Source organism: Ascochyta rabiei, chromosome 6, assembly GCF_004011695.2.
Source record: "Ascochyta rabiei chromosome 6, complete sequence".
In the NCBI taxonomy this organism is placed as follows: domain Eukaryota; kingdom Fungi; phylum Ascomycota; class Dothideomycetes; order Pleosporales; family Didymellaceae; genus Ascochyta; species Ascochyta rabiei.
In genome coordinates, this window is record NC_082410.1 from 535,942 (window position 1) to 559,748 (window position 23,807).

The 23,807-nt window shown below is 51.8% G+C and overlaps 8 protein-coding genes across 8 annotated transcripts, besides 6 other annotated features; 2 read left to right on the forward strand and 6 right to left on the reverse strand.

Annotated features, from left to right (window-relative positions):
• Positions 1-180: 180 nt before the first annotated feature.
• Positions 181-2,455, reverse strand: EKO05_0004038 (uncharacterized protein; the record flags this gene model as incomplete). The annotated part of the gene is made up of 4 exons (XM_038939052.1): positions 181-386; positions 451-1,417; positions 1,467-2,209; positions 2,266-2,455. 4 exons carry the CDS (start codon positions 2,453-2,455, stop codon positions 181-183), a joined length of 2,106 nt encoding a protein of 701 aa, XP_038799856.1.
• Positions 2,035-2,109: a tandem repeat.
• Positions 2,110-2,138: a tandem repeat.
• Positions 2,139-2,154: a tandem repeat.
• A 473-nt stretch (positions 2,456-2,928) lies between the features above and the next one.
• EKO05_0004039 (uncharacterized protein) lies at positions 2,929-4,869 on the forward strand (the record flags this gene model as incomplete). The annotated part of the gene is made up of 1 exon (XM_059636295.1): positions 2,929-4,869. The coding sequence occupies one exon, from the start codon at positions 2,929-2,931 to the stop codon at positions 4,867-4,869; it is 1,941 nt and encodes a 646-aa protein (XP_059492278.1).
• A 2,096-nt stretch (positions 4,870-6,965) lies between these two features.
• EKO05_0004040 (lipid-binding protein) lies at positions 6,966-8,280 on the reverse strand (the record flags this gene model as incomplete). The annotated part of the gene is made up of 6 exons (XM_038939117.1): positions 6,966-7,266; positions 7,320-7,632; positions 7,679-7,862; positions 7,919-8,052; positions 8,109-8,184; positions 8,239-8,280. The coding sequence occupies 6 exons, from the start codon at positions 8,278-8,280 to the stop codon at positions 6,966-6,968; spliced, it is 1,050 nt and encodes a 349-aa protein (XP_038799857.1).
• Positions 8,281-8,938: 658 nt separating this feature from the next.
• Positions 8,939-10,141, reverse strand: EKO05_0004041 (uncharacterized protein; the record flags this gene model as incomplete). Its single annotated transcript, XM_038945477.1, has 1 exon — positions 8,939-10,141. One exon carries the CDS (start codon positions 10,139-10,141, stop codon positions 8,939-8,941), a length of 1,203 nt encoding a protein of 400 aa, XP_038799858.1.
• A 396-nt stretch (positions 10,142-10,537) lies between these two features.
• EKO05_0004042 (uncharacterized protein) lies at positions 10,538-11,496 on the forward strand (the record flags this gene model as incomplete). Its single annotated transcript, XM_038939107.1, has 2 exons — positions 10,538-10,781; positions 10,880-11,496. The coding sequence occupies 2 exons, from the start codon at positions 10,538-10,540 to the stop codon at positions 11,494-11,496; spliced, it is 861 nt and encodes a 286-aa protein (XP_038799859.1).
• A 503-nt stretch (positions 11,497-11,999) lies between these two features.
• Positions 12,000-12,022: a tandem repeat.
• Positions 12,023-14,401: 2,379 nt separating this feature from the next.
• Positions 14,402-14,788, reverse strand: EKO05_0004043 (uncharacterized protein; the record flags this gene model as incomplete). Its single annotated transcript, XM_059636296.1, has 1 exon — positions 14,402-14,788. The coding sequence occupies one exon, from the start codon at positions 14,786-14,788 to the stop codon at positions 14,402-14,404; it is 387 nt and encodes a 128-aa protein (XP_059492279.1).
• Positions 14,789-15,895: 1,107 nt separating this feature from the next.
• Positions 15,896-15,930: a tandem repeat.
• A 524-nt stretch (positions 15,931-16,454) lies between these two features.
• Positions 16,455-16,687: a dispersed repeat.
• Positions 16,688-18,766: 2,079 nt separating this feature from the next.
• Positions 18,767-20,119, reverse strand: EKO05_0004044 (uncharacterized protein; the record flags this gene model as incomplete). The annotated part of the gene is made up of 2 exons (XM_038938919.1): positions 18,767-19,315; positions 19,370-20,119. The coding sequence occupies 2 exons, from the start codon at positions 20,117-20,119 to the stop codon at positions 18,767-18,769; spliced, it is 1,299 nt and encodes a 432-aa protein (XP_038799860.1).
• A 562-nt stretch (positions 20,120-20,681) lies between these two features.
• Positions 20,682-23,397, reverse strand: EKO05_0004045 (Beta-galactosidase; the record flags this gene model as incomplete). The annotated part of the gene is made up of 2 exons (XM_038939111.1): positions 20,682-22,694; positions 22,744-23,397. 2 exons carry the CDS (start codon positions 23,395-23,397, stop codon positions 20,682-20,684), a joined length of 2,667 nt encoding a protein of 888 aa, XP_038799861.1.
• Between the last annotated feature and the right edge of the window lie 410 nt (positions 23,398-23,807).

Below are 23,807 nucleotides of genomic sequence, written 5' to 3' on the forward strand. Positions count from 1 at the left end.
AAATCGTACGTCACAACAGCGGTGCAATACCTGTTGCACGAGCTATCGATTGATCAGCACCAAAACATGCATCTCGCCTTGAGTCCAACCTATGTACCAGATGCTTGCAGTCGCGCATATTTATAGATGAAAAGAAGGCCATGAAAGGATCGCGTGAGGCCGTAGAAACCCTACTTTAACTCAGTCATCGTCCTCCCACTCGTCGTACCACATTGGCTGTCTCCTCGATCTCCCCTCCACACTCCTGTACAATCTCTCATCGTGCTGCAATTGCGCATTGACTCTCCTCCCAACTTGCGGCTCTGCTTCATCGTCTTCCAGCCCGTCATTCCAACTATGCACTGTGCATGTGCCTTGCGAAGTGCCCCATCCGTTCCAGGAGGTTGCTATTCTGAGTTAGCTGATGGTCGTTCTGCAAGGAGAGGACAATGAAAAGCAGAAGAAACATACCAGCAATCAACGGCGCATTAGGATGCCAACTCGCATCCCTCACACACGTCATCCAGTTCCCGCCATTCCTTCCCCAGTAGTCGTACGTCTCAGCTAGCAACTCCGGATCTCTCGGCCTACTGTTCTTCGTCGCCTTGAGCACGTTCACTTTGCCAGCCAACGTGGCGTCTAGGTTCCAAATGTACACGCTCCCGTCGTAACTGCCACTGTACACATACCTGCTATCTGTGCTGCCTGGAGGGCTAAAGTGGCAGCGAATCAGTGTCTTGAGGACCTTGTGTCCGCGGAAGGTTACCAGCGAACAATCGTGCGGATGCGGCCTGAAATCCGCAGGGTCGTATGCGTTGGAGCGGTATTCAAAGCGCGTGGTGTAGTGATTGGGGTCGATCCTGTCCGCTTTTTCCTTACTCATCATTTTACGCAGATCCCACAGCTTGGCCGTCTGGTCTTTGCCGTTACTGAGCACGTAGCGACCATCGCCCTTGCTGTCGACATATGTTAGGCCCTCGGTGTGCCCAAGAAAGACGCCGGCTTCGCGGCCGTCGCCCATAGAGCGGCGGTCCCACACTTTGAGAGTAGTGTCGTCGGAGCCAGAGTAAAGGATGTGGGGCGACTGAGAGTCACCGAAGCAGACGGCGTTGACGTCGTCCTGGTGACCGGGGATGCGCAGGACGGATTGGCGACGTTCGATATCATATACGTAGACGCTGTTGTCGCCTGTGCCGGCTACAATTTCGCGGCCATCGCCGGAGAAGCGGATTGACCAGATGCCGAAGTATGTGTGGAACCCTCGAGGATTACTTCCACCAAGGTTGGCAAAGTCGAGGAGGTTTGGCTCTGAGTCGTCCTCGGGGTCAGTCGGTGCGAGACAAACTATGCTGCGAATAGAGCTGTAAGCAAGGAAGCGGTTGTCAGGGCTGAGTGAAGCATCGGTGATTGTCCACTGTCCGTATGGGTACACGACAGACTGGGGGTGGTCAGCATTGATGGTAGACAGATTGCGAGTTGCCACTCACTTTGTAGTACTTCCAGTCGTATGGGTTCGATGTGTCGTACATCCGGACTCGGAAGTCTTGCGCGCATGAGAAGAAGAAGTTGCCATCGTCCGAGAACTGTCCAGAGTAACACCGGGCGTTGTAGTGTATGATGGTGTCGGCGACAGACTCCGGAATCATGTCTTGCTTCATCAACCGGGTGGCGTTCTTCTGTCGACCCTCACCTCCGCGACCTAACTCCCTCCGCATGATGTTGTAGGCTAACCTCTTCTTCCTCTTGACAGTATCTTCTTGACGTGTATTCGATCCAAATGTGCCGCCGTTCATCAGTTCCTGGCCCTGTTCACTCGGCACCTTTTCGTAGAGCGCCTCGCCTCGTGCACGACGCTGTCTTCTGCTACTCCTCGGTCCAACTGCGTCATAGCCTGTGCCTGGGTCGCTGTCGTCTTCGTCTTCTTCATTGTCGTCCGTTCGCAAACGTCGCTGGATCGATCTTGTTATGAAGTCGGAGGCAGATATCCGGCCTAGGCCTGCGTGGCCGAGTAGCTGCATGATTTGATCGCGGGTAATGTACACTGGTCGGCTGGCCTCTGCTCCTTCTCCCTCCTCGTCTTCTCCATCTTCTTCATCGTCTTCCTCATCATCGTCTTCGTCGTCGTTGTCTTCCTCCTCCTCCTCCTCCTCCTCCTCCTCGTCGTCGTTCTCGTCGGTGTATTCGAAGGCGAGTTCAACCCCGCTCAGGTTACTGAGATGTTCCGCAGCATCTGTGAACAGTTAGATTCCAGAAATGAATTTCCTTCTACGACTGCGTCTTTTGTACCGTGGAAACTAATTTCTACATCGTCGTCGCCCTCTTCGTCACTGCCTTGAGAGGCGGGAACGAACTCCATGTCGTCATCATCGTCCTCGGCTTCGGTTTCGCGCCAAAACGGATCGTTGGGATCGTAGGCAACGGTCCTTACGTCGTCTCCTTCACTCGGCGGGCTGGTCGGTGCATGCGAGGAACTCATTCCGTGTCTTCCATATTCCGCGAATTGCGATGTTGCGAGGAGCGTCTCGGAGACGCCATCGAGTGGACGGCGGGAGCTTTGATAGCTTAATCGATAGGCTATCGGTAGCTCCCACCTCGGATATGCCGCTTATCTCCGGCCACAATTTCCACTTCCACTCCATTGTAAGTGGAGTCAATTATGGTCAACGATTCGCGAATACAACTCTGAAGTAGACGTTGCGTTTACTTCGTCACCAACAACCTTCTTTGAATATCTCCATCGTTCTAGGACGTCTGTCATACTATCTGAATCTCGAAGTAGCTTCAGTCAACCCCACACGGCTCAGCCCCCACCACGCAGAGACAATCTGGCCTGGTCTCACTCACCATGCTTTATTGCTTTCACTCAGCTCCGGTTGCAATAAAGCAGCTATTTCATGTTTTTGTTCTTGCAACAACTCTTGCGGCACATCCTTCTCCAAGTTAGCTTCAATGGCAGGCTGTCGACATCCGGACATACAGCAATTTGGCGAGATTGGTTGTTGCCTTTCGTGCGGAGAAGCACTGCTTGAGACGACCCCAGAGCCAGAAGATAAATCGAATGACTCAGAATCCCCACAGTACCGATACAAGCCGCTCAGATACAGTCTTGGTCAGGAGATCCGACTTGTCGTCCTCTTCGCAGGCGGTTTTCTGGACGATCTTAGTTGTAAGATCGTCCATGTCAATCTAGCGGACAATCCAGTCTATGAGGCAATTTCATATACCTGGGCAGACTCAGAAGGTGATCTAGCCCTTTCACAAAAGATCAGCTGCAGCGGAAAGATCATACCCATAACCAAGAATTGCGAGGCAGCCTTGCGACGTCTCAGGCGGTCCGGCCGCAACAGACGACTTTGGGTGGATGCTATTTGCATCGATCAGAATGACGCATTGGACAAAAGTCATCAGGTCAATATCATGTCTAAGATCTACGCGAACGCATCTCAGGTGGCAGCTTACCTTGGTGTTGAAGATCTGTCAACGACCCAGGGCTTTCAAAGAGTAGTTGGCAATATGCAGAATGAATCAGTGACCGACGCAAATTTAGCCATTACTGAAGCATATCTGAGGACATTCATCGAATTGCCTTACTTCGACAGGGTGTGGATCTTGCAGGAAATTGGACTGGCGCGGCTGGTGACACTGATCATTGGTACTTCGGAAATTCGTTGGTCTGGCACGTCCATTTCAAGGGTACTAAAGCTGTGTTCTGCTTTCGGTCTGAATCCACCAAGCGCTCTTCGCTGGGCTCCTGCAAGCCGCCCTGAAGAGGAGGATGTGTTAGCAGTGTTGTGCAAGAGTCGGAATTGCTCCGCCACAGATCCTCGTGACAAAGTGTATGCCTTGCTGGGCCTTACAAACCTAAATTTCTCGAGTCAGTTCCCCGCGGATTACACTCTTACTACCTTGGAGGTCTTCACGAAGTTGGCTGTACACTTCATTACCAAAATGGAGCGGTTTGATATCTTACAGCATTGCCAAAATATCGAAGTGTCAAGTCTCACAGGATCACCAAGCTGGGTGCCTCGATGGGACTTCAAAGATGTGTATGAACCGCTTCCTCCTCAGTTTTCCACTGTCAACAAGCGATGCTTTGCTGGTACCTGGCATATGGCCGCTGCTTCTCCCAGTACCTGGCTCTACAACCATCCAAGTGGAAGGATATTGCTTGATCGTCTATTGAAACACTGCTCTCAGTTCTCGGAAGGGAAAACTTGTAACCTCTCGACGATTGGCTGCCGGAAGCAGATCAGACAGATGTGCGTAAAGGAAGCATTGTCTCCGTTAGCAGATGAGGATTACCTTACGCATCACGTCACGTCTCTGTTGTGTCGAGACTTTCAATACGCCATACGCAAGTCTTATGAAAGCCGACGTACCGATGACATACCAGTAACGACATGCGCATCGGAGCTGAAGCTGCGTGCACATCGCCTCGACAGAATATCGAGAGGACGTTTGTCGAAAATATCGTCAGCACGAGAGTTCGTTTTCCCACGACGTAACTGGTCAGCTTTTGCCGCGGTCCGTCATTGTCAGACCTGTATCAACGCCAAAATTGACGTGTTTTCACACGACTACGGAAACGAAAGAGCTACAGAGGAAGAACGCAGGTCTTTCTTACAAATTGCCAATACTCTCGGTGCTGGTAAAACGGCGTTTGAGACTGAACACTCTGTGGGCTTTACACGCGCAGCTTGTACCCAAGGCGATTCTATCTGGGTTCTACATGGCGCAGACGTTCCTTTTATTTTACGCCAAGTCGATGATCATTACATCTTGATCGGCGAGTGCTATCTGTACAAAGCCTCTCAACCGTTTCGCTGCAAGCATTGTGGTGCTGACGCAGCTCCATGGCCAATGCAAACGGAGATTGTAGATATTTGGTAAACGTACGCAAAGTAATGTTATACATCAAGTTACAAACGCGGGAGCTTCACCGATATAGAGAAAGGCTCACTCAATGTGTAGATTTGTGCTGCCAGTTACAGATACGTATCGCTTGAACCAAGCCACTGATCACATGCAGGTGCCCCATTCCCTGAACTCAGCCTCTCTGGAGTACAGCCCAACATTGTCTCACTCAACAGACGATTTGTCAGATCGATTTGCTTCCTCAAATAGAAGCTCATACGCCAGACATCCGACATGTCTTGTCACCATCCAGACGTGCGAAAGTTCGATGGCGTTCGTTGCTGCCTAGCATGCGGCGAGGCTGTCTTCGAGCCTGCCCCGTCACCTCAGTGTAACAGATTTTCTGGATCGGACTATTAGTACTGAGCGCTCAACCATGTTTTGGGGCAAGAGATACGACTTGTCAATCTACTTCCCGGCGAACCTTTGGAGCCCAATCTCGAGGATGATCCTGAGTTCAAGGCTATTTCTTACACGTGGGCAAACGAGGATGGAGACATCAGCCTTTCAAAGACAGTACGGACAGCGGACGGATCATCAATCAAGGTCACTGCCAATTGCCATGTATCTCTCTGTCAGCTCCGAAAACGCGGACTTCCACGACGCGTTTGGTTAGATGCGATCTGTATGAACCAAAAAAAAACAGACGAACGCAAACATCAGGTCGGACTGATGAGTCAGATATACTCTAGAGCTTAGAGAGTCATGATATGCATCGAGGACATCGCTGCACACCAATCTGGACAAAACCGAGAGTACTACGACTACTCACAGCTCTTTCATTCTTGGCGGTCGACATTAAACCGTCAGAAATTCCAAAGGAACTTGCTGTCGAGCGCGTCGATGGCAAGGCACGCATGAGTGACACTGAAGCAGCATTCCAGATACTTTCACAGTATGCGTAGAAGACTAGTCCTTGGGCAGACCAGGAAGAGCATTTCAACCCCGGTGGACTGATCCTCACACATCAAAGTATTGGCTTTGCGCGGAGTGTGTTCGCTCCAAAAGATGCCGTATTCGCCATCGATGGGGTACAAACGCCGCTCATCCTGCGAGAAGTCGGCCCACAGCAATACCGAATCGTTGGTGAGTGCTCCCTCTGGGCAGCATTTAGGTCAGGACATACGCATCGAAAAGCTGGAAAGGGTACACGGAACACAGATCCCTGCGACTTTGGTTATGAAGACACGAAGATAATTGAGATAGTGTGAGAAAGAGAGACTCAACTAGGGAAAAGTCGAAGGGGGAAAAAGGGTTGTTCTTGTTCTCGCTCTTACGCACCGTATCCAGGTCTCTTTCAGGCTGACGATTTCAAGAGATCATAACTACTACAGGAGCCAATCGAGCAAACGGAACTGCTCACTGCCCTCTTACGCATTCAACCACCTTAGTCTGTACGCCTTGTGACATTCTACTGCGAGAAGCTTGCGACTACTTCCCATTAAGCCAGTGGGTTCTGTAGATACACTAGATTTATATAGAGTGCTGCTGTCAGAACTTCGCTATCATATCGTGACGCGGTAGAATCATGTGGCTGTTGCATCACCGTGCTTTCTTTCATTGTGTTTTTGTCGGGCTGAATAAGGGCCGCCTTATACTGGTCGGTCGGACGCAAAAAGAGGAAGTCGCATTTTGTCGAAATGGCGTTATTCGTTAGACGGACATTTTGCTGTTGGTTTCCCTGTAGAATTGTATGATGGCACTGCTATGTTCTACAATATCGTTTAAGTGATTGAAGCGCTAGATGTCGTGGTCCTTGACAAGGTTTGAATAAGACGTTAGCAGTACACGTCCTTTCGACGGGGAAAGCCTCAAGTATAACGGGAGATGGAGCTATTATTCTTATTACACAATTACATCGACTTCGTACCTAGTCGCCACACGTAAAATCATCAAAAGATCCAACAAATTTCAAATAGCCAAGCCCTTGTTGCTCCAACAGCCTGGATAAATATCCGCAGAATTATTGGCCGCTCCGTCAGGGGTATACATCGTCTGTAGTCGTGAAGACGTAGACGCACTATTAGAAGACGAAGAGCGGAACGCTACTAGGCAGATTGTCAGCACACTGTTTATGCGACAATCCTCTCCTCCTCACGGCCACGGTGTTCGCTAGCGATGGTGGAAGCAGCCTCGTCGACCTCCTCATCGTCGTAGCCGTTACCTCGGTGCTCGGACGCAGGAATCCACAAGCCAGATTCGCGGCTGTCAAGTGGCTGATCCTGGCCGGACAGGTCAACGGGCTCGCCAGTGTGCTGGCTGCGGTTGCGGCGGCGCTGGGAGAGAGTGCGAGAGCGGGTGGAAAGCTTGGAGGAAACAGAGGCGTTCTGCTCCACCCAGTTGGTGAGAGAGTCTTCGCAGTCCTGGATAATGCTGTGGAAGAGTCAGTGCATGTGTGCAATTTGTGTACGAAAGTATGAACTTACGCCTTCGAGGTCTCGTATCCATCGTAAGCCTGACGAGTCTCACCAGGAGTGACAGGAGTGTCATCAATGAGCTCGAGGAGGTGCTTTCCATAGCCGGCGATAATGGCGAGCTTCTCGCAGTGCTCGCGCATGGCATCAAACTGGTAGGTAAAAGCAGCCTTGAGCTTCTCACGTGTGATGTTGGACAACTGGGCCTCAGCAACGAGAGACTCGGCCTCAGCACGCACAAGCTCCTGCTCGAGGACAACGATCTTGGGAGAGTTGGGCTCCTTGTACTTCAACTGCGCAATCTGGTCGGTGATCTTCTGCTTGCCTTGGCATTGTTAGCTTGGAAGGCTGGAAAGGTGCGTCAAACTCACGATCACGGCTGGGCTGGACAGAAGCCTCGATGTTACGGATGCTCTTGATCGTGACGCGGTACTGGTCGTAACGATCGACATACTGGTCCTCGAGCTCACCGATCTCGTAGATCAAGACACCAAGCTTGTCTGTAACGTCGGAGACATCGTCGTCACATGCCTCTCCCCAGATGGAAAGTTGTTGCTACAGTATCATTTAGCGTGTAGTTCGGAGATAAGTCCGAAATGGCACGAGCTTACAGCGACCTCCATGCGCTCCCTAGACACGAGCTCCATGCTGCGCATGACGTTCTTCTCCATCTTCACCAACTGTGAGAGCTTCTTCGAAAGATCGGGTCCGAATGCGCCAGCAGACTTGTGGCGGAAAGTGTGGCCTGGAGGATCGACAGTCAGTGTCTTTGGTCTTTCGGTTCTTCTTCTTTGGACATACCAATGTTGGCCTTGCCAAAGAAGCGGCCGCTCTTCGTCGAAGAAGATGGAGGAGGGGGGTTCTGGATCTGCGACGCCTATACAAAAGTCAGCGTTGCGCTCAGAGGGATGTCGCAAGATATTGTGCTCACCGTGGGCGCGCGAGACTGGCGCATACTGTATGTGCGATGCATGTTGAGCGGATGTGGCGGAATGGATCAAAGTGGTTGAAGTTTGCGATGTGAGGTTCGTAAGACCTATAGAATTACAAGACAGTGTGAGCGGTGGGATTTCTCGTGATAGGGAAGGCGAGCGATCTGAGGGCATCGCCGGTTTTGAGTGTTTTGCGGTCGCTAGCGCCTGGGTCGATGACGTATCGGCAGGACAGCCCCACGACTCGTCCTTCACATCCTGGCAAGATCGCCGTGGAGACGGTTCTAGCCGGTACATCATCTTGTCGCACAGGCAACCCAGTCTACGATCATTGCTGGGCGCATGATGACTCGTTGGACAGAGTGGTCGCCCTTGTTTACTTTACTTGATAACACCCGTGTTGTAGGCCTGACTTGCAGTGTGTTCGAGTTCGCAGGCCGCGTGTCTGCGTATTTGCATACCTGGACGGACTAGCCGTAACCCGCGACTGGTGTTTGGTCCCTGTGACGTCTTCTTGAGCATTGGTACGCCGCTTGTTTGTTACGTCTCACTCAAGTATTGTGACACGTCTCAACCAGTAAATGCTGCTTTGCTTTGATGGCTATATGGTTGCCTGAGGGGGATGCAACTGCCTACATACTGTACAAGTTGGGTATCTGAGTGTTGTCCGCGCCGTCGCAATGCAAATAAAAGTGTAAATCAGAATTGAGAAAATCCTCCACTGGGTAGTTGGCCCAGGACGCTAAGAATGTTACCGGCTTCTCCGAGTCCAACAGTTGGGCGCAGTGCCCAGAATATAAGATCCCCCTCCCGGGGCGACCGGCGGTGCTGAATGGCAAAAGACGCAAACCCTACAGCTACTGCGGCCGTGAAGCCGAGCAAAGTGTTGACAAATAATGGCGACGGCAAAGCGGACAGTGTGCGACTCGAGGGTAGTAATGGTTCTGCAGGCCAAATAGTCTCACGTTTCAGAAGTGAGGATACGACTGGAATGCTCCCAATGACCTCTCGGACGCCAGTGAGTGTGTGTGATGTGAAGCTCTGCGACCTGGCCGTCCATGGCAAAAGTAATCTTTGCGACTCCTCTGTCACTGAAGTCGTTGAGCCGGTGCCAATGGCCCATATTTGAGCCGCGCTCACGTCTTCGTTGGTGAGGATATCTTTGCGCAGCGCGTGAATGTACGTGGCAAGCCTTGGGAATTTTATCGATACTGCCTCCTTCAGCCAAGCTTGTGGCACGGTCGGGTACAACATCACTGCCAGGTAGCCAAAGGCAAGACAGTCGAGGCTGGAAGGCTGTGCTGTACCAAGCAGATAATCGTTTCGTCCAAGGAGATCTGACAATGGCTCCAACAGCTCGTTCGACGCAGCATCGAGCCTAAATCGCGCAGCATACTTTGGAGTGCCTAGGAAACCTCCAATTCCCTTGCCGCGTCCCATGCTCATCATGCTTGGCTGACTGTCAGTCGGGAGCCCAGCTGCCCGCTTCGCAGCCTCAAACTCTGCCGATGCGGTGCCTCGGCCGGGTGCCATGGTTTCCTCAGCTCTTGAGTCCACATCTAGACTATCCAGGCCCATATGAGCCGTCCGCGTTCTTGCGAGTTCTCTACGTTTGGGCGGAACGGTGTAGTTGGCGTACCATGGTAGTATGGCTGTGTATGCAGCAGAGGTAGTGGTATTGTAATTTTCCGCGGAGACGAAGAGCGAGAGGTCGATGAGGGGAGTGGCTGTCAATCGCAAGAAAGTAATATATGCAGTTCGGTCGTTCTGCTGCCGGTCGTTTAGGTCTGCATCCAGATCTTCACTGACTGCAGGATGATTTCGCAGATAAGAGACGATGTCCTCAAACCCTGTCGCCGTTGCGATTCCGCCATCGAAGAGTATCGGCAAGCTCTCTAGCATTTTGTAAGCTACAGGATATCCTAAGCAGCTCACTGTCACAACGTACCTGTCAGACCGACCGACTTGTCGTAGCTTGCAACGATACTCCACTGTCCTTCTGGAACGACCCGCTGGCAATAAGTTACAGTCGCTATGCACTCTGGATCAATTGAAGGTAGCCCAAAGGCAGGACCCCAAATATGAAGCTCTAGCACCATCCTCTTCACGCAACGTAAAATTCGCGGCTTTGCGATAATGTTGTTTCAATGCAATGACGAACTTCGTCAATCGCAAACGGGCAGGGACGAGTCTTGGCATGACGCTAGCACGTGAGTACTCAATCCCACTCAAAGTGCTATACTCCACACAAAGACAGCCGTCAAACGTCAAACAGGTAGCCAGGGAAGTTTTTGAAACATGGCGCCGCTCAGACGCTATCTGCGCATCACAAAGTACTCTGTTCTTGAAGTACGAATCTATCTGGATCGTCCAGCAGATGCTGAGGCCTGGTTGTTGAAACGCGACAATCCAGCGCTTCCACGCGTTATCCAGGCGATCCGTCCCCTGGTTCTGCCCAAGCTTCGAGAAGAAAATGAGCGAGGTAAGGGCCGCAGTGGGGCGAAAGCGAAGAAGAAGGGTGTCAAAGATGTTGTGGTAGAAGGTAGGTCTGGCCTGCTAGCGCTTATGGCTCCAAATTATCTTAGATACAATGGACGATTGCAAACATTTGTATTAGCCCGGTAGCTAATACTGGAGCAGATGACTTCGAGGTTTCGATCTTTCTGACGGAACTGTCCTCCCGCCATTCGGTAATGACAAAACAGAAGATGTTCAAGGACAAACCACGCATACAAAGTAATTCCGGGAAGCTCACCAACTGGCTCACAACGGGCACAAGTGATCAACCGATGGTCATCAATGAGGACACTACAGACCCAATCGTCATTGGAGAAGAGGACGAAGTTGTGGTCAATCTTGCAGACATTCCCGAGGCGGACACATCTGCCAGACGGTCAACACGCACTAAGCGTAGCAGGAGCGAAATAGGAAATCATGGTGCGAGCGATGTCAGCGATGGTGAGGACATGGGTTTGTTCGTTCCAGAAACGGCCAGCAAGCGGGGCAAGACAAGCGCAGCACCAGCAGACATCTATGAGAATGAAGCTGAAGAGGAGTCGCAAGATGACAAGAAGAAGCTAGGGTTAAAAACCTCGTACGAAGGCTTCAGCATATACGGTCGCATACTCTGTCTTGTGGTCAAGCGCCGCGGTGCAAGGAAGGGTGCTGGTGCACTGGTGTCCAGTCAACAGATGCTAGAGAGCTGGGTGTCGACACAAGCTGCTGGGCAGGTGGACGATGACGAAGACAACGGCTGATGAGACTCAACAGCCGCTTGGCGCAATAGTGCCTGGGAGCAATACATTGTCTCGTGGCTATGAGGTCACATTCCAACATCCGGCTGAAGGTCTGGTCGTGCCGCAAAGGCTATGGTTTGCTGCATGCAGTCGTTTCGGCTCTCGTATAAGACGCCAGATCTCAGCGTATGGTTGTTCTTCAGAGCCAAGCTTCAGATTGTGGTGTGCCGACCATTGTTACCTACTATGTGTGTTGAGCATTAGTTGCAATGCACGATGATGGTACACGGAGATCCTCGCTATCGGTGATACGGGAGCGTATACACAGTCGGCGATGTCACGAGGATCGATAGTCAACAAGCTATCGACAGCTGTGACAGCTGCAGATCATCGACACCGTAGTCACAATACTTCACACAGCTGTGCAGCGTCCCTGGAGTTCTCTTATGGCAGCAAACATGGGACGCCAGCCCTCCAGACATACACTTCGGTGTGATACGTCCCTAACTGCCAGTTACGCATTGGTGTGTGTGTGTGTGTACGTGTGAAGCCTAAATCTTCTTCTTCGATCAGTCCGTTCAAAAGCAAGTAAGCAATATTGACGGCGTCCCGGGATCGCCGCAGTCAGCAGTATCGTGGCGCACCACTCCTTTCGCTTGTAAGCCACACAAGAAAGGCCGCGTGGTAGCTCGGATCTGCGTTCGCGTACCTGCAGCAGCGTGGAACTTGCGAATCTACCTGATCGTGATCGAATTTGGCACCAAACTTCAAGGTTGATGACGGCTTTTCACGCGACGCGTCCGCAGCGAAAAGAAGCATTGCAGTTTGCGTTTGCTGAGTGACGCACAATGCTCGCATTTGCATGCATCATGTCACAATCATAAGGCAAACTTCAGTCACTGACTCTCCTGCAGTGCTCGTTCTCATGCTTGCTTTTCAAGGTCGCCGACAAGCTACCAAAAAATCAAAGGTGGCACCGTGCGCCATCGATGCGCTATCTCCTAGGGCTTGACTAGAGGGCAGCCCGCGAGCGGTATGACGGCGACATGGCGAGGAGCTGCAGAGCTTCTCCGATGTCCAGGACGCCGTCAGCTTCACGTCACCCCTCTGATTCGCACTGTCGGGTCGAGATCTGGTACAAGTTGCACCCAATCTCATCATAATCTGTAACAACAGCCAACGTCTTCTCCACAGCTTTGAAACATGAGATTTGTGGCAAATTTGAGACCGACTGCGGTGGCGATAGTGTGGCAGATAATATTCCATGCGGAGCGTCGAAGGGTAGGGCTAGCCGTGCCCCTGTAGATCGCTCTCAAACAGGAACAGCTGGCAAAGGGTCTCAGGTTCTTGCGGCGATGGAAGAAAATTGTATTCTACCGAGACGTCCGATGCATGGATGAAGCAAGCAGCAGAATGTTTGCGGCTCATTTGGCAAGCAGCAGGGGTAGGGGAAGACAGATTGCGAATGAAAAGCAATGGATTGCACACCAAACGAACGCTCATTCAAGATGCTTCACCAAGATCCCTGTTGGTCCACGTGGAACTCTCCCTCACTGCACCGGATGCAGCTTGCGGCACAGCCCTCCGGCAGACGTCGTTGGCAGCCCGATCGCAACGCCTCGATGGCTGCATACCCGCAACTCTCCCCTTTCGGAGCTGCCGGATTAGCTCAGGAAAGCGCCGTGGTTAGGTGGTTAGAGGGCAGCCACTCGTGGGCGCCGGAGGGCTGCAAATAAAATAAAACAGGGCCAGGACGCCATTGTCCTGCTTTTGCACTTGATCCAGGATTATACGAGTCGTGCAAACAAGGCATGCACCAGGACAAAAATAAGCATGACAGGACCCTTTGACGGCTCCCTTGTGTATCTTCAGCCTACTCGCCTGGGGCAAACAGCTTGCTGGGGCAAATGACCCACGCAAAACTTACCGCCGACGGGCACGAGCAGTATCGCGGGTGGAGCGAGAAAATTTCCAGGGGGGACTGGAAATTAGATAGAAGCATAGCAGAAGCACGGGAGAAGGCCGCAGTGCGCGCTAGATCGTCCAGCTGCGATGGAGACTGTGGGTGCTGGGCATGAGCAACGTTGCAAAATTCGCCAAGTCTGTGTGTGGTCCGTGGCTGTCGCTGTGTCAGAAATTTGACCCTGACACGAGACTGATGCTAGCCTTGCCTGTTCCTGAATGCCTCGCAAGCAGAACCCTCTTTCACCCATGGTGTGAAGCGGCGTTTCGGCGCTCGTAGGCGGCCCTAGCAACCGTCTGCTTGGAAAAGGAGGGCTACGTTTCAATCATCTCGACCGTTCGCACTAACAAACTTACTAAGAATAAGCTGTAAGCCGTGAAGTGATGTCAGACTCGTCAGGCTTACATACACACTGTGCTCAAGAGTCATCGCCAACCTTGCAAAGAGTAGGGGCATGCCGCGACGGCGACAGTGCTGCGACGGGATTGGATCAACGCGATCTTCAGAGCAGTCACGAGGGCGCTGAAACGACAAGCAGCGTAGCACGTCTTCGTGTTTCTTCGCGCCCGTGCCCATTAGTTGACCGGGGTGAGCGATGTTTCGGCATGCTTTAGCTCATGCACAAGCCAGGAGCCACCCCTTTCCTGGCCCATCAGCCCAACGCCTGCTTCACCGCTTGGGCCGTGCCATGCGCTGCCTGGAATTATTACACGCATCGTCAAAAGTACGTAGCTGACCGGCACTTTAGGGCTGTAGCAATCTGAGCACGCACATAAATACCATTGACCCCCACTGTCAGTAGCCTTCGTTTCATACAACAACCACTCAGCCGGACACCACTCTAGATACATATCTACAGTAGTCCTACACTACCACTACACAACTACCAGTCACTGTCCAGCCTACCCGACTAGCACTTCGACAAACACTCACCTCAACCTCTACAACCAACAAGCCATCAAATCAACCACTACCAACCTTCGGCTTCAACATCATACAATGGCCGCTACCATCTACGACGAGTCCAACATGGCAAACAACAACCTGCCTCCTTGCCCTGGCCCCCCACCAACACGCCCTCTGCCTCCGGTTCCTTCCAAATAAACTCACAGCCGGTTTACCTTTGCACGTTGGTCCTGACAAACCGCGATTGGCTTTGGCCCAACCCAACATGGACACGTTCCCATCCCTTGTCCGACCATCATCATACGTCACGCCAAACTGCGACCCACTCGACCCGAAACGTGCACTACCATTTAACTGTGCGCCGCCGTCATGCAAAGCCATCGTATGGGGCCAACGCGATCCGATATTCGACACACCTCGTGCACCACCACCCCGGTCGACCATCAGCACGCCACGCGCCTTCTAGCGTACTGACCGGGTGTCAACCTTACTGCCTTGCAAACGAGCCTCGTGTCCCGCAAGCCCACTTGCTTTGCTGACACGCGGCATACCTACGACTACGCCCACCTCCCTGCATCACTCGGCGCATCTTATCCTCTATGACTCAACGTCTCAACGTCAGGTCATGACCTCATGCTTTCCACACACGCTGGCTCGTGTGAAAGGAACTCAGCGTTCTATTCTTTTCCATTTAAACGGCTGCTTTCGCTTAGAGGCACACCACAACCCTTTTAATACCGAGCACTACCTTCCTTGATTTTTCAGCACTGCATCAGTTGGCGCTTTTGGGAGCCACATGATTGTGCGCTATTGCATCGTTTTAGACGGATCACTTGGGAGTTAATGTTTTTGGTGGCTTCAATGCCAGGAGGATACCTATACCCAATTTGTCTTACAGCATTAATCACTTGATCAAAGATCACTTCATACTCAATACCTCTTGCTCCAATTGGGCTCAATGTGAAACGCGCCCACAATCCATGGCATAGCCACTTCACGAACACGAGTGCGCTTACGACGATGGGTCTCAACAAGCGTATGAGGTGATTACTACGCTTGCAGCTTTACCCGGCCCTGAGCCGAGGCCACGTTCTTGCCGCATGGCCACACCCTCTTCGCTGCCATTTCAAGAGAACGTGGCTCTCATGGTGGTGTAGTCAGCCCTAATGGCATTGGCCTGGCGCAATACCGTGCCTGGTGCCGTGCTCTACGAACCGTTCGCAAGGCTGCTGTGTGACGTTCTGCTTACGGCTCTATCAGGAACCAAACACGATAGTGTATCGAGATCCCTACCAATAGCCTCACCGTTCGATTCCGCGTTGTCCCTTTACAGGGGGCCAATGCTCCGCGTGACTGCCTTTCCAGTTCTCGCCCCACTACGCCCGTCCGCAGTCTGCAGCTGCAGCAACGATTGTGGCCTCATATCCAGGTTCACAGTCCCAGGTTACAAGACAAAGCTAGATTCATCGACATTTTCTAGTACTTTGAATGCGTCAGAGGCCATCGCTGCTTATGTTGGATATATTGCAGGGATCACCAACGCGCAGCTGTCACTGCACAGTGCACTCCACAGTAGCACAATGCACCAACTCAGCAGCTCAAAATTGACCGGCCCAAATGATCCACTCTCGCATGCTGTTGACCTGCGTTGCTAGGCGATACAATATTCATCGCTCATTGGAGGCGCAGTCGAGGAGGATCTAGCTAGCACGCGGTCTATCAAACCCATATCTCAATAATTATTGTCGCCACACTTTACGAGCGCGTTTGGCGCTTGCTGTCAACGTTACGGCTCTGCATCTTCTCCACGGTTGCGCATCGATTACTGCTGACAGCTGCCTCCGATTAAGTTCAACATTGAGTTGGCAAGACGAGCCAACGTCGGAAATTTACCCCTCCGCGGCACTGCAACATGCGATAAGGTTCAGAGGCCATTGCCGGACTGGTTGACAGGAGAACCTAACATCACTCTAGCGCGTGTCGAAGTACAGAATCGATGTCTTGTCGATTCATGTGTGCGTGCTTTCCATATGGTCACCCGCAACACCTGATTCGATGGCTGGTGTATAGGCGAGGCTGTGCTAATCAAATGCGACCTACTCTACACGTGTACTATGGTATCCGGCGAAAGTAGAGTCCCATGGACAGTGCGGTGGGTCTTGTGCAGAAACGCCTACTGATGTTTATAACGAACGCGCACGGACGCTTATGCAGATAACAAAGGGAAAAGATGTCCGCTAATTGGTGGAAAGCCAAGAAAACCTCGGGAGTCGGACTTGCCAAGCCTCTGCTTTCCCTCCACATTGCACTGGCCATGGGACTCTACTTTCGCCGGATACCGTAAGGGTGTTCTTCAGCCACCGGCTTACTTGTCGTACGGAAGTCCTTGTCGCTGCAAAAGGACTTCGGCGCACTGCCCATGTCAGAACTTGAATACCCTGAAGAGAGATAGGCCTTTCACGGCGATATGGCATGTTGCGCTGCTCGCACCACTATGGATGTTGCGGTGACGTGCGTAAGAACCAGCAATCATCGATCAGGCTCAATCACATGCGCATATCCCCGTCCTGCAACGTCCTGCGACGTCCTGCGAAATCCTGCGAGGCCACCGTTCTACCCCTGTCAGCAGATCCGCATGGCATTCTGCACTTCCGCAAATCAAGTTCGCAGTGGGCGGTTACACAGAGAGGGGTAGCGCTTCACAGCTGTGAACGTCACTCCACCAGACTTTGTACATCAGCAGGAAAACGTTGCCAACAGATGATCAAACACTTTGTTGCATGCTGTGCCTCGAAGTGGGTCATGGATCTGCGCGACACGGAAATGTCAGTCGCTGACACGGACGACGTTGCGATATGTCGATCGTTTCTGCCGCCAAATGTACCAGATTCTCGGATACCGCTTGACAGCAGATTGCCGAATGAGGATTCAATTGCCACTTGCATGTCGACTGGAATAGCCAGCTTGCAACAAGTCGGCTGTATTGGTATTTCGCCGCATCCAACAGTGAAGAACGATACTATCTCACCTCGCTGACCAGCTTGATATGTCTCCTGTCGATCACCATTCGTCTCGTATCATGGCAGCAATGTGGCGCACCACCAACTTTTTTCTTAAACGCCCGCTGCCGATCACCGTTCGCCTTGCTCTTCCACATCCAAAAAAAAAAAAAAATTTCAGGATGCCGTTCGCAATCTGTTTCTACATACTATAGCCGGCGGCTCCGGTCACCTTGCGTGTCGTAATTACTTCCCCACATCATCATCTTATCTTACCACACCTTTGTTTGATCATCTACCCGCAATCCTTCAACGCGATAGCCGTACCAACAGATTGCGAATACACGTATGGCGAGTGCGAGGGCATAGGCAATCACCTCTAAAAAGGAATATCACGGCTCATCTCGAGGCGCCCTGTGTATCAACGACTCGCTACATCCTTCAGGCGCCACCCGCGCGTAAGCCGCTGCCTTGCATTCGCAACGACTATGTGGAGTCAGATTCCTCAGGGTCTTGCTGCAAGGCGTTGTGTTCGGTAATGTGCGCAATGACGTGTTGCCACCAGACAATGCACCCCGGTACATGCATCGAAAGACCGGCAGTTCATCGCACAAAATCGACACGGCCTGTGTGACCTATCACTACCGGTATGAGGCACCTCCAATTAGCCACTATTGCAGGCAGTCGGCCTACTTCGGCATCACCATCGTTTCTGTGAGTGTAAGCAAACTCGTGTCTCCGTCCCTTTACCCGGATAAGGGCTCTGCGGGCCCGATTTAGGCATGTGAAGCGACAGCATCTCTATAACTCAAGCCAAGGCCTCGAAAGCGAGGTCTAGAGTATCATTCGGGTGCCTGTATGCTTGCCGAAAGTGAAACTAACGTACAACATCGTTTTGGACCACATCGTATGCATGTGTACACGGCCTTACACCTCCGACGCCAGAAGAAGGGTATGGTTGCCCCATTCTGTGATGTGCCGTCTTCGTAGCGAGCAACTGCATTCTAAAAGCGGGTTGTAGAATGTGAAGCAAGAGAATGGTACGAGTATGCAAAGCTGACATGTTGATCCCTGCTATCAACGGTTAGGCCACGTAACCATGACAGATTAGCAGGGGCTGATGTTTTGCACCGAAGCTGACAATGTCTCTCACAGCATAAGCCTTTCAAGGTAAGCTTACAGACTATCTGCGGCCTCATCAGGTGTTGCAAGAATACATCGAATTCTAAGGACGATCAAAAGTGTTCTTGAAGGCCCCGAGAACCTCCGGTGGCGATACCCAGTGGGTTGTCACCAGGAGGTTGTAGTCGGCCTCCTATGCTACAGAAGAGAGCGTCCAGGACCACGAGCCTTCCGGTACGAAAGATACATTCAGCAAGAGAAAAACTTGTTTCCAAGCTGTTTATTCTGGTTTCTAGTTCCTCTACACGCTATAGAACTTCAGCAGCGACGCGAGATCTCGGCTCTTGCCTGTCTGCAGCATCAACCCCAATGCACCATTGCCCAAGTACAACGGGCACTTGATAGCTTGAGCTTCATCTAACGCCTTGTGAAGCTTTTCGATGTAGGCATCGAGAACCTTGCCGTTACCATCTGACTGGCCGTCAAGAAGGGGCAACAGTTTTGGTCCAAAGTCTTCAAACTGCTTGCTGCCGCCTGCAGCATCCTTTGCTAGCTCGTAGATCTGAGGCAGAGGGATGCCGACGTGCTTTGCCAGAGACAGGGCCTCGGCTGCAGCAACGAGGTGGATGCCCTTCAGTAGGTCTTTGACTAGTGTCAGTTTTTGCTGCTTCTCCTCAGCCGAGAGAGAGCTTTGAATGCTTGAGACTGGCTCAGAGGTCCAGAGACGCACGATGCCGGCGTCGTCGTTGGCACCCCAGCCCCGGTCGACTGCTGCAAAATAGACCTGTTCCGCCACAGAGCAAAGGGGGGTAGGAAATCCGAGTTGACGCGCCATGAGTGTGATGATGCTCTGAGTAGGCTGTCAGTACTGCTGATGAAAAGCACAAAGCAACTGAGAGCTTACAGTATCTTTCAAGATGATAGTAACGGCGCTGGCGCCAGGAAAGTAGTCCTCAGTCAGAGTCCTTTGACTCCTATTCTCAAACATCCAACTCCATGCGTCACTCTCCACAACTGCTTCCCTCAATTCCTTTCCTTTCAAGCCTAGTCGCGCAGCAAATCCATACGCCTCGCTCACAGCCAAAATCTGAATTGCCGCGAGCACCTGATGCACCATCTTCATGTTGCTTCCCTGACCGATTCCACCTTCCACAATGAACAGTTTGGAAGGTGCACTCATCTCTGCAAGAAGCCACTTGCCCTTCTCAAGGGCGGCGTCTGATGCACCCGCCATAATCGACAGTGTACCGTCCGCTGCCCGGCCTGCACCCCCGGAAACCGGTGCGTCGATGAAGTAGATATCATCTCTGCCGATATCCTTCAGTTCCTTCTCTACGCTTTGCGCATAGCTACTTGGCACGGTAGAAGTTAAGAGCAGCGTTGCGCCCTTCGGTAGTGCCTTCACGATGCCATCGTCTGAAAACAGGGCGGGTTGGGCTTGCATTGCTGAAGCAACCATGACGATGTAGAACGGCTTGTCTTTTGCCGACTCGGAGAGTGATGTTGAGGGGGTGCCGCCTGCTTTCTGGAACTTTTCAAGAGAGGGAGGGTATAGGTCGAAGCCGGTTACTGAGTAGCCTTGCTTGACGAGGTTGCTGGCCATTCCTAGGCCCATGGCTCCAAGGCCGCAGAATCCGATCTCTGGTTTAGACATTGTCGATGGAGTTGCTAGTTGTCTGTTGGTTGCGACGTTGTTGCTGGAGGAGAATGACCAGAGCCTGGGTTTATTGCCGTCTGTTGGTGCAACAGCTCGCACTGTATCCTTTCTCTCTTTGTCTCGAAGTTGATAGCGATTATGTATAGTTTGCAAGTTGAATGAGGGTTAGGACTCGACGTTGCAAGTACAACGCCAATACGAGCTTCACCCATACTACTCCCCTCCCCACAACTTCCGGACCGATGATGATCCAAAAACGAAGCCAGAGCTTTGCCGGCAAAAGTGGCTCTCTCTGCCCACGATGCGTGCTGTTATTCGTCTAAATGTCCCGCGCTATCTCGGAAGTGGATGGCGGGGTAGTTGCGCCTGGCATATGTCAACGCCGTCGGCCTTTGACCGAGAGCAGCCTCGTTGAGAAGGCCGCATCATTCGGCGCAGTTGCCGAGCGCTGCTCTGGTATGATTTTATGAGTTTGAAAGTGACAGGTAAAGTGCTGACAAGGTAAGTCAACCCCATGTGTACAACTTCTTAGTCAATCGATTATGCTACTGACGAAGCTCTATGTCGCCTTGACATTGACACTCCCTGCTGACAGGCCGTTTCCACTGGCCGTCACAGTAATAGTCCCAGACTCACCTTTCTTTGCCTTTACGATAGCCAAGGCCAGACCACTGAATGCTTTCCTCTCTAGAGAAGGGAACGGTGTGAGGTCTGCAGGGTTGCCGTTATCGGTAGCCACAATTTCACCAGGTCCAGATACTGAGAATGTGATGGCGCTGTCCGCGTTGTGTACAACATCTCCGTTTTCATCGATAACCTCCAGAGTGACAAACGACAAGTCTTCCCCATCAGCGGCAATCTCAACTCGATCTGCCTTCAGTCGAAGTCCTGCGACAGCTCCAGTTGTTCGCACGGTGTCACTAGCCCACTCGGTGCCGTTGCGGTAGGCGACGACATGAACCTCGCCAGGCTCATAGATTACATCGTCCCAACGGAGACGGTATTCAAACTGGCTCTTCTTCTTCTTACCCAAGGACTTGCCGTTCAAGAACAATTCTGCCTCGTCGCCAGACGTGAACACATGTACAGGCGTAACTTCGCCAACGCGATCTAGCCAGTTCCAATGTGGTAATATATGCGCCATCTTGAGATTCGATCGCCATCTTGACTGGTACAAGTAGTATCGATCTTTCGGGAAACCTGCAAGATCGATGATTCCGTAATAAGAACTTCTAGCATCGTAGTAGGGCTCAGGTTCTCCAAGATAGTCCCAACCAGCCCAGACGAATTCACCAGCAACGAAAGGATGCAAGTCCTGTGCTGCGAATACTTTGTCGACAGAAGAGCCAAAATTAGCCGTGTGCAGCTCGTAGGAGCTAACTTGCAAGCTAGTTGAGTTACCGCCTGATGTATCATTCACAGGTGCGGTAATCAAATCCGTAACGGGAAAGAGGTACGTTCCGCGCGAGCTAAGAGCGGCCGCAGACTCGCTGCTTGCAAGTAGCTTCTGTGGGAACTTGTTGTGGAAAGGCTGGTATTGAGGCGGAGTGCGGGTTCCGTTTGTCTGCGAGTATTGAGGAGTGTCACTGATGCCTTCGCCCTGATAGTTCAGGCTAAGAATACCAAGGGCTTCAGGGAAGGTCTGGTTCGGTTTCGCCACATTCATCGATGCTGTGGATGGCCTCGTGGGATCCTCTTCGATCACAATCGCATTCAGTTCATGTCCGATCTCGGTGCCTCTTTCCCCACAACACGTCTGTTCACCCACTTCGTTGCCAATACTCCAAGCATAAATCGAAGGATGATTACGATCTCGTCTGATCATGGAGCGAAGATCAGGCTCGTGCCAGTCGGGGAAAATCAGATGAAAGTCATTGTCCGTCTTCTTACGTTCCCATGAGTCGAAAACCTCATCCATCACCAGAAACCCCATGCGATCCGTCAGGTGCAATAGTTCAGGTGCAGGTGGGTTGTGAGACATTCGGATTGCATTCACGCCAAGCTCATGCAGATGTTCCAGCTGGCGTTCGGCAGCACGTACGTTGAAAGCCACACCCAAAGCACCGAGGTCTCCATGCTGGTTTACACCCTGGATGCGGATATGCTCGTCGTTGACGAAGAGACCATCGCCACTGTATGTAATGGCACGAATACCAAAAGACGTCTCGTATGTGTCGATGGGTGTCTTACTGCCGTTGTTGAATATACGTGTGGTAGCAACGTAGAGATGAGGTTGCTGTGTAGGCGGCGGGCCCCAAAGCTGAGGGTTTTTGACTGAAACCGAAACATTGGTAACCCCACTGGTGCTACCAGTCAAGTCAATCGTAGTGCGAGGGAAGTCAGCCACCTTCTTCCCTTTTTCTGTATGGACTTCCGTGACGATTTCAACTTTTTGACCAGCAGTACCTTTGACCTGCACTACCAAATCCACGGTTGCAGACTTTGACGATAAATCTCTGGTCGTAATATATGTGCCCCAATGAGCAACATGTGTTTTCTCAACTTTGGTTAACCATACGTTGCGATATAGGCCAGCTCCAGGATACCATCTTGCTGAGTCTATCGGGTTGTCCTGCTTGCGTCAGTGGAGTCACTCACTGTAGTTCGTGGTTGTGACCTACCAAGCGAATAGCCAGCTGGTTATCATCACCAGGCCTCAAGTATGGTGTGAGCTCAAGACGGAATGAATTGTAACCGTACGGCCAACCACCAATAAGATTGCCGTTGAGCCAAACCATTGCATACGACATAGCGCCATCGATGTCAAGGTACACCACTTTGTTCTTGTCCTCGGCGGCTAGGGTGATTTTCCTCCTGTACCAAGCAACTCCTTGGATCGGTAATCTTCCCATACCGCCAGTTACCGGTACATTGTCGCCTTCATAGAAAGGGCCTTGAATCGCCCAGTCATGAGGCAAAGTAATGCTTTCCCAAGCACTGTCGTCGAATGCGTTCTTGACGTACGAAACATTGCCACCAGGATTGCCCGAAGGAGCTACATGATGTTTCGATGCGTCGGCGATAAACTCGTTGGCCGAAGGAAGAATATAGGGTCTGAGGTAGGTAACTCCTTGCTGAGGTGTGTCTGTTCGGTTGTCGTAGATGAGATTATCGGGGTTGGTTTCTGATCGCCAGAATCGCCAGTCACTGTTAATGCTGATACGTTGGCGACCAGATGGCTGTGTGTGGTACTGCCGAGACTGTATCGCATGTGCCCCGGCCAGATGCTGGAGGCATAAAGCCAGCCATAGGTAGATTCGGACGCCAGAAGACATATCAAAATTTCCCGTTAGGTCTGCATTACAAGCCGCTTCAATTCTTTCCGAGGCTACTTATACTGATCGGAAAGCCCTGCTTACCCGGATCCTTGGATGTGCTAACGTGACATCGTTACTCACTATTTGCACCATGGCAGTACCTAGAGGACCTGCAACGTTGCAGATTAGCCTATTTGGCGATCCTCCGCACTACAGGATTCAGGAACACCAAGCCCGTGTCCAAGTAAGGCCTTATTTCGGCTCCGCTGTTCTCCTTCCAACAGTGACGCACGGCCTGGGGCAGTGGTGAGGGCGACATGTGTGAGTGACTGCAAAAATCAGCGTTATAGAAGTACCAAATCATATGTGGTTACAGCCTATGCATAGACCCGAAGAAAATGCCATCAAATATATGAGCAGCAGTGTCG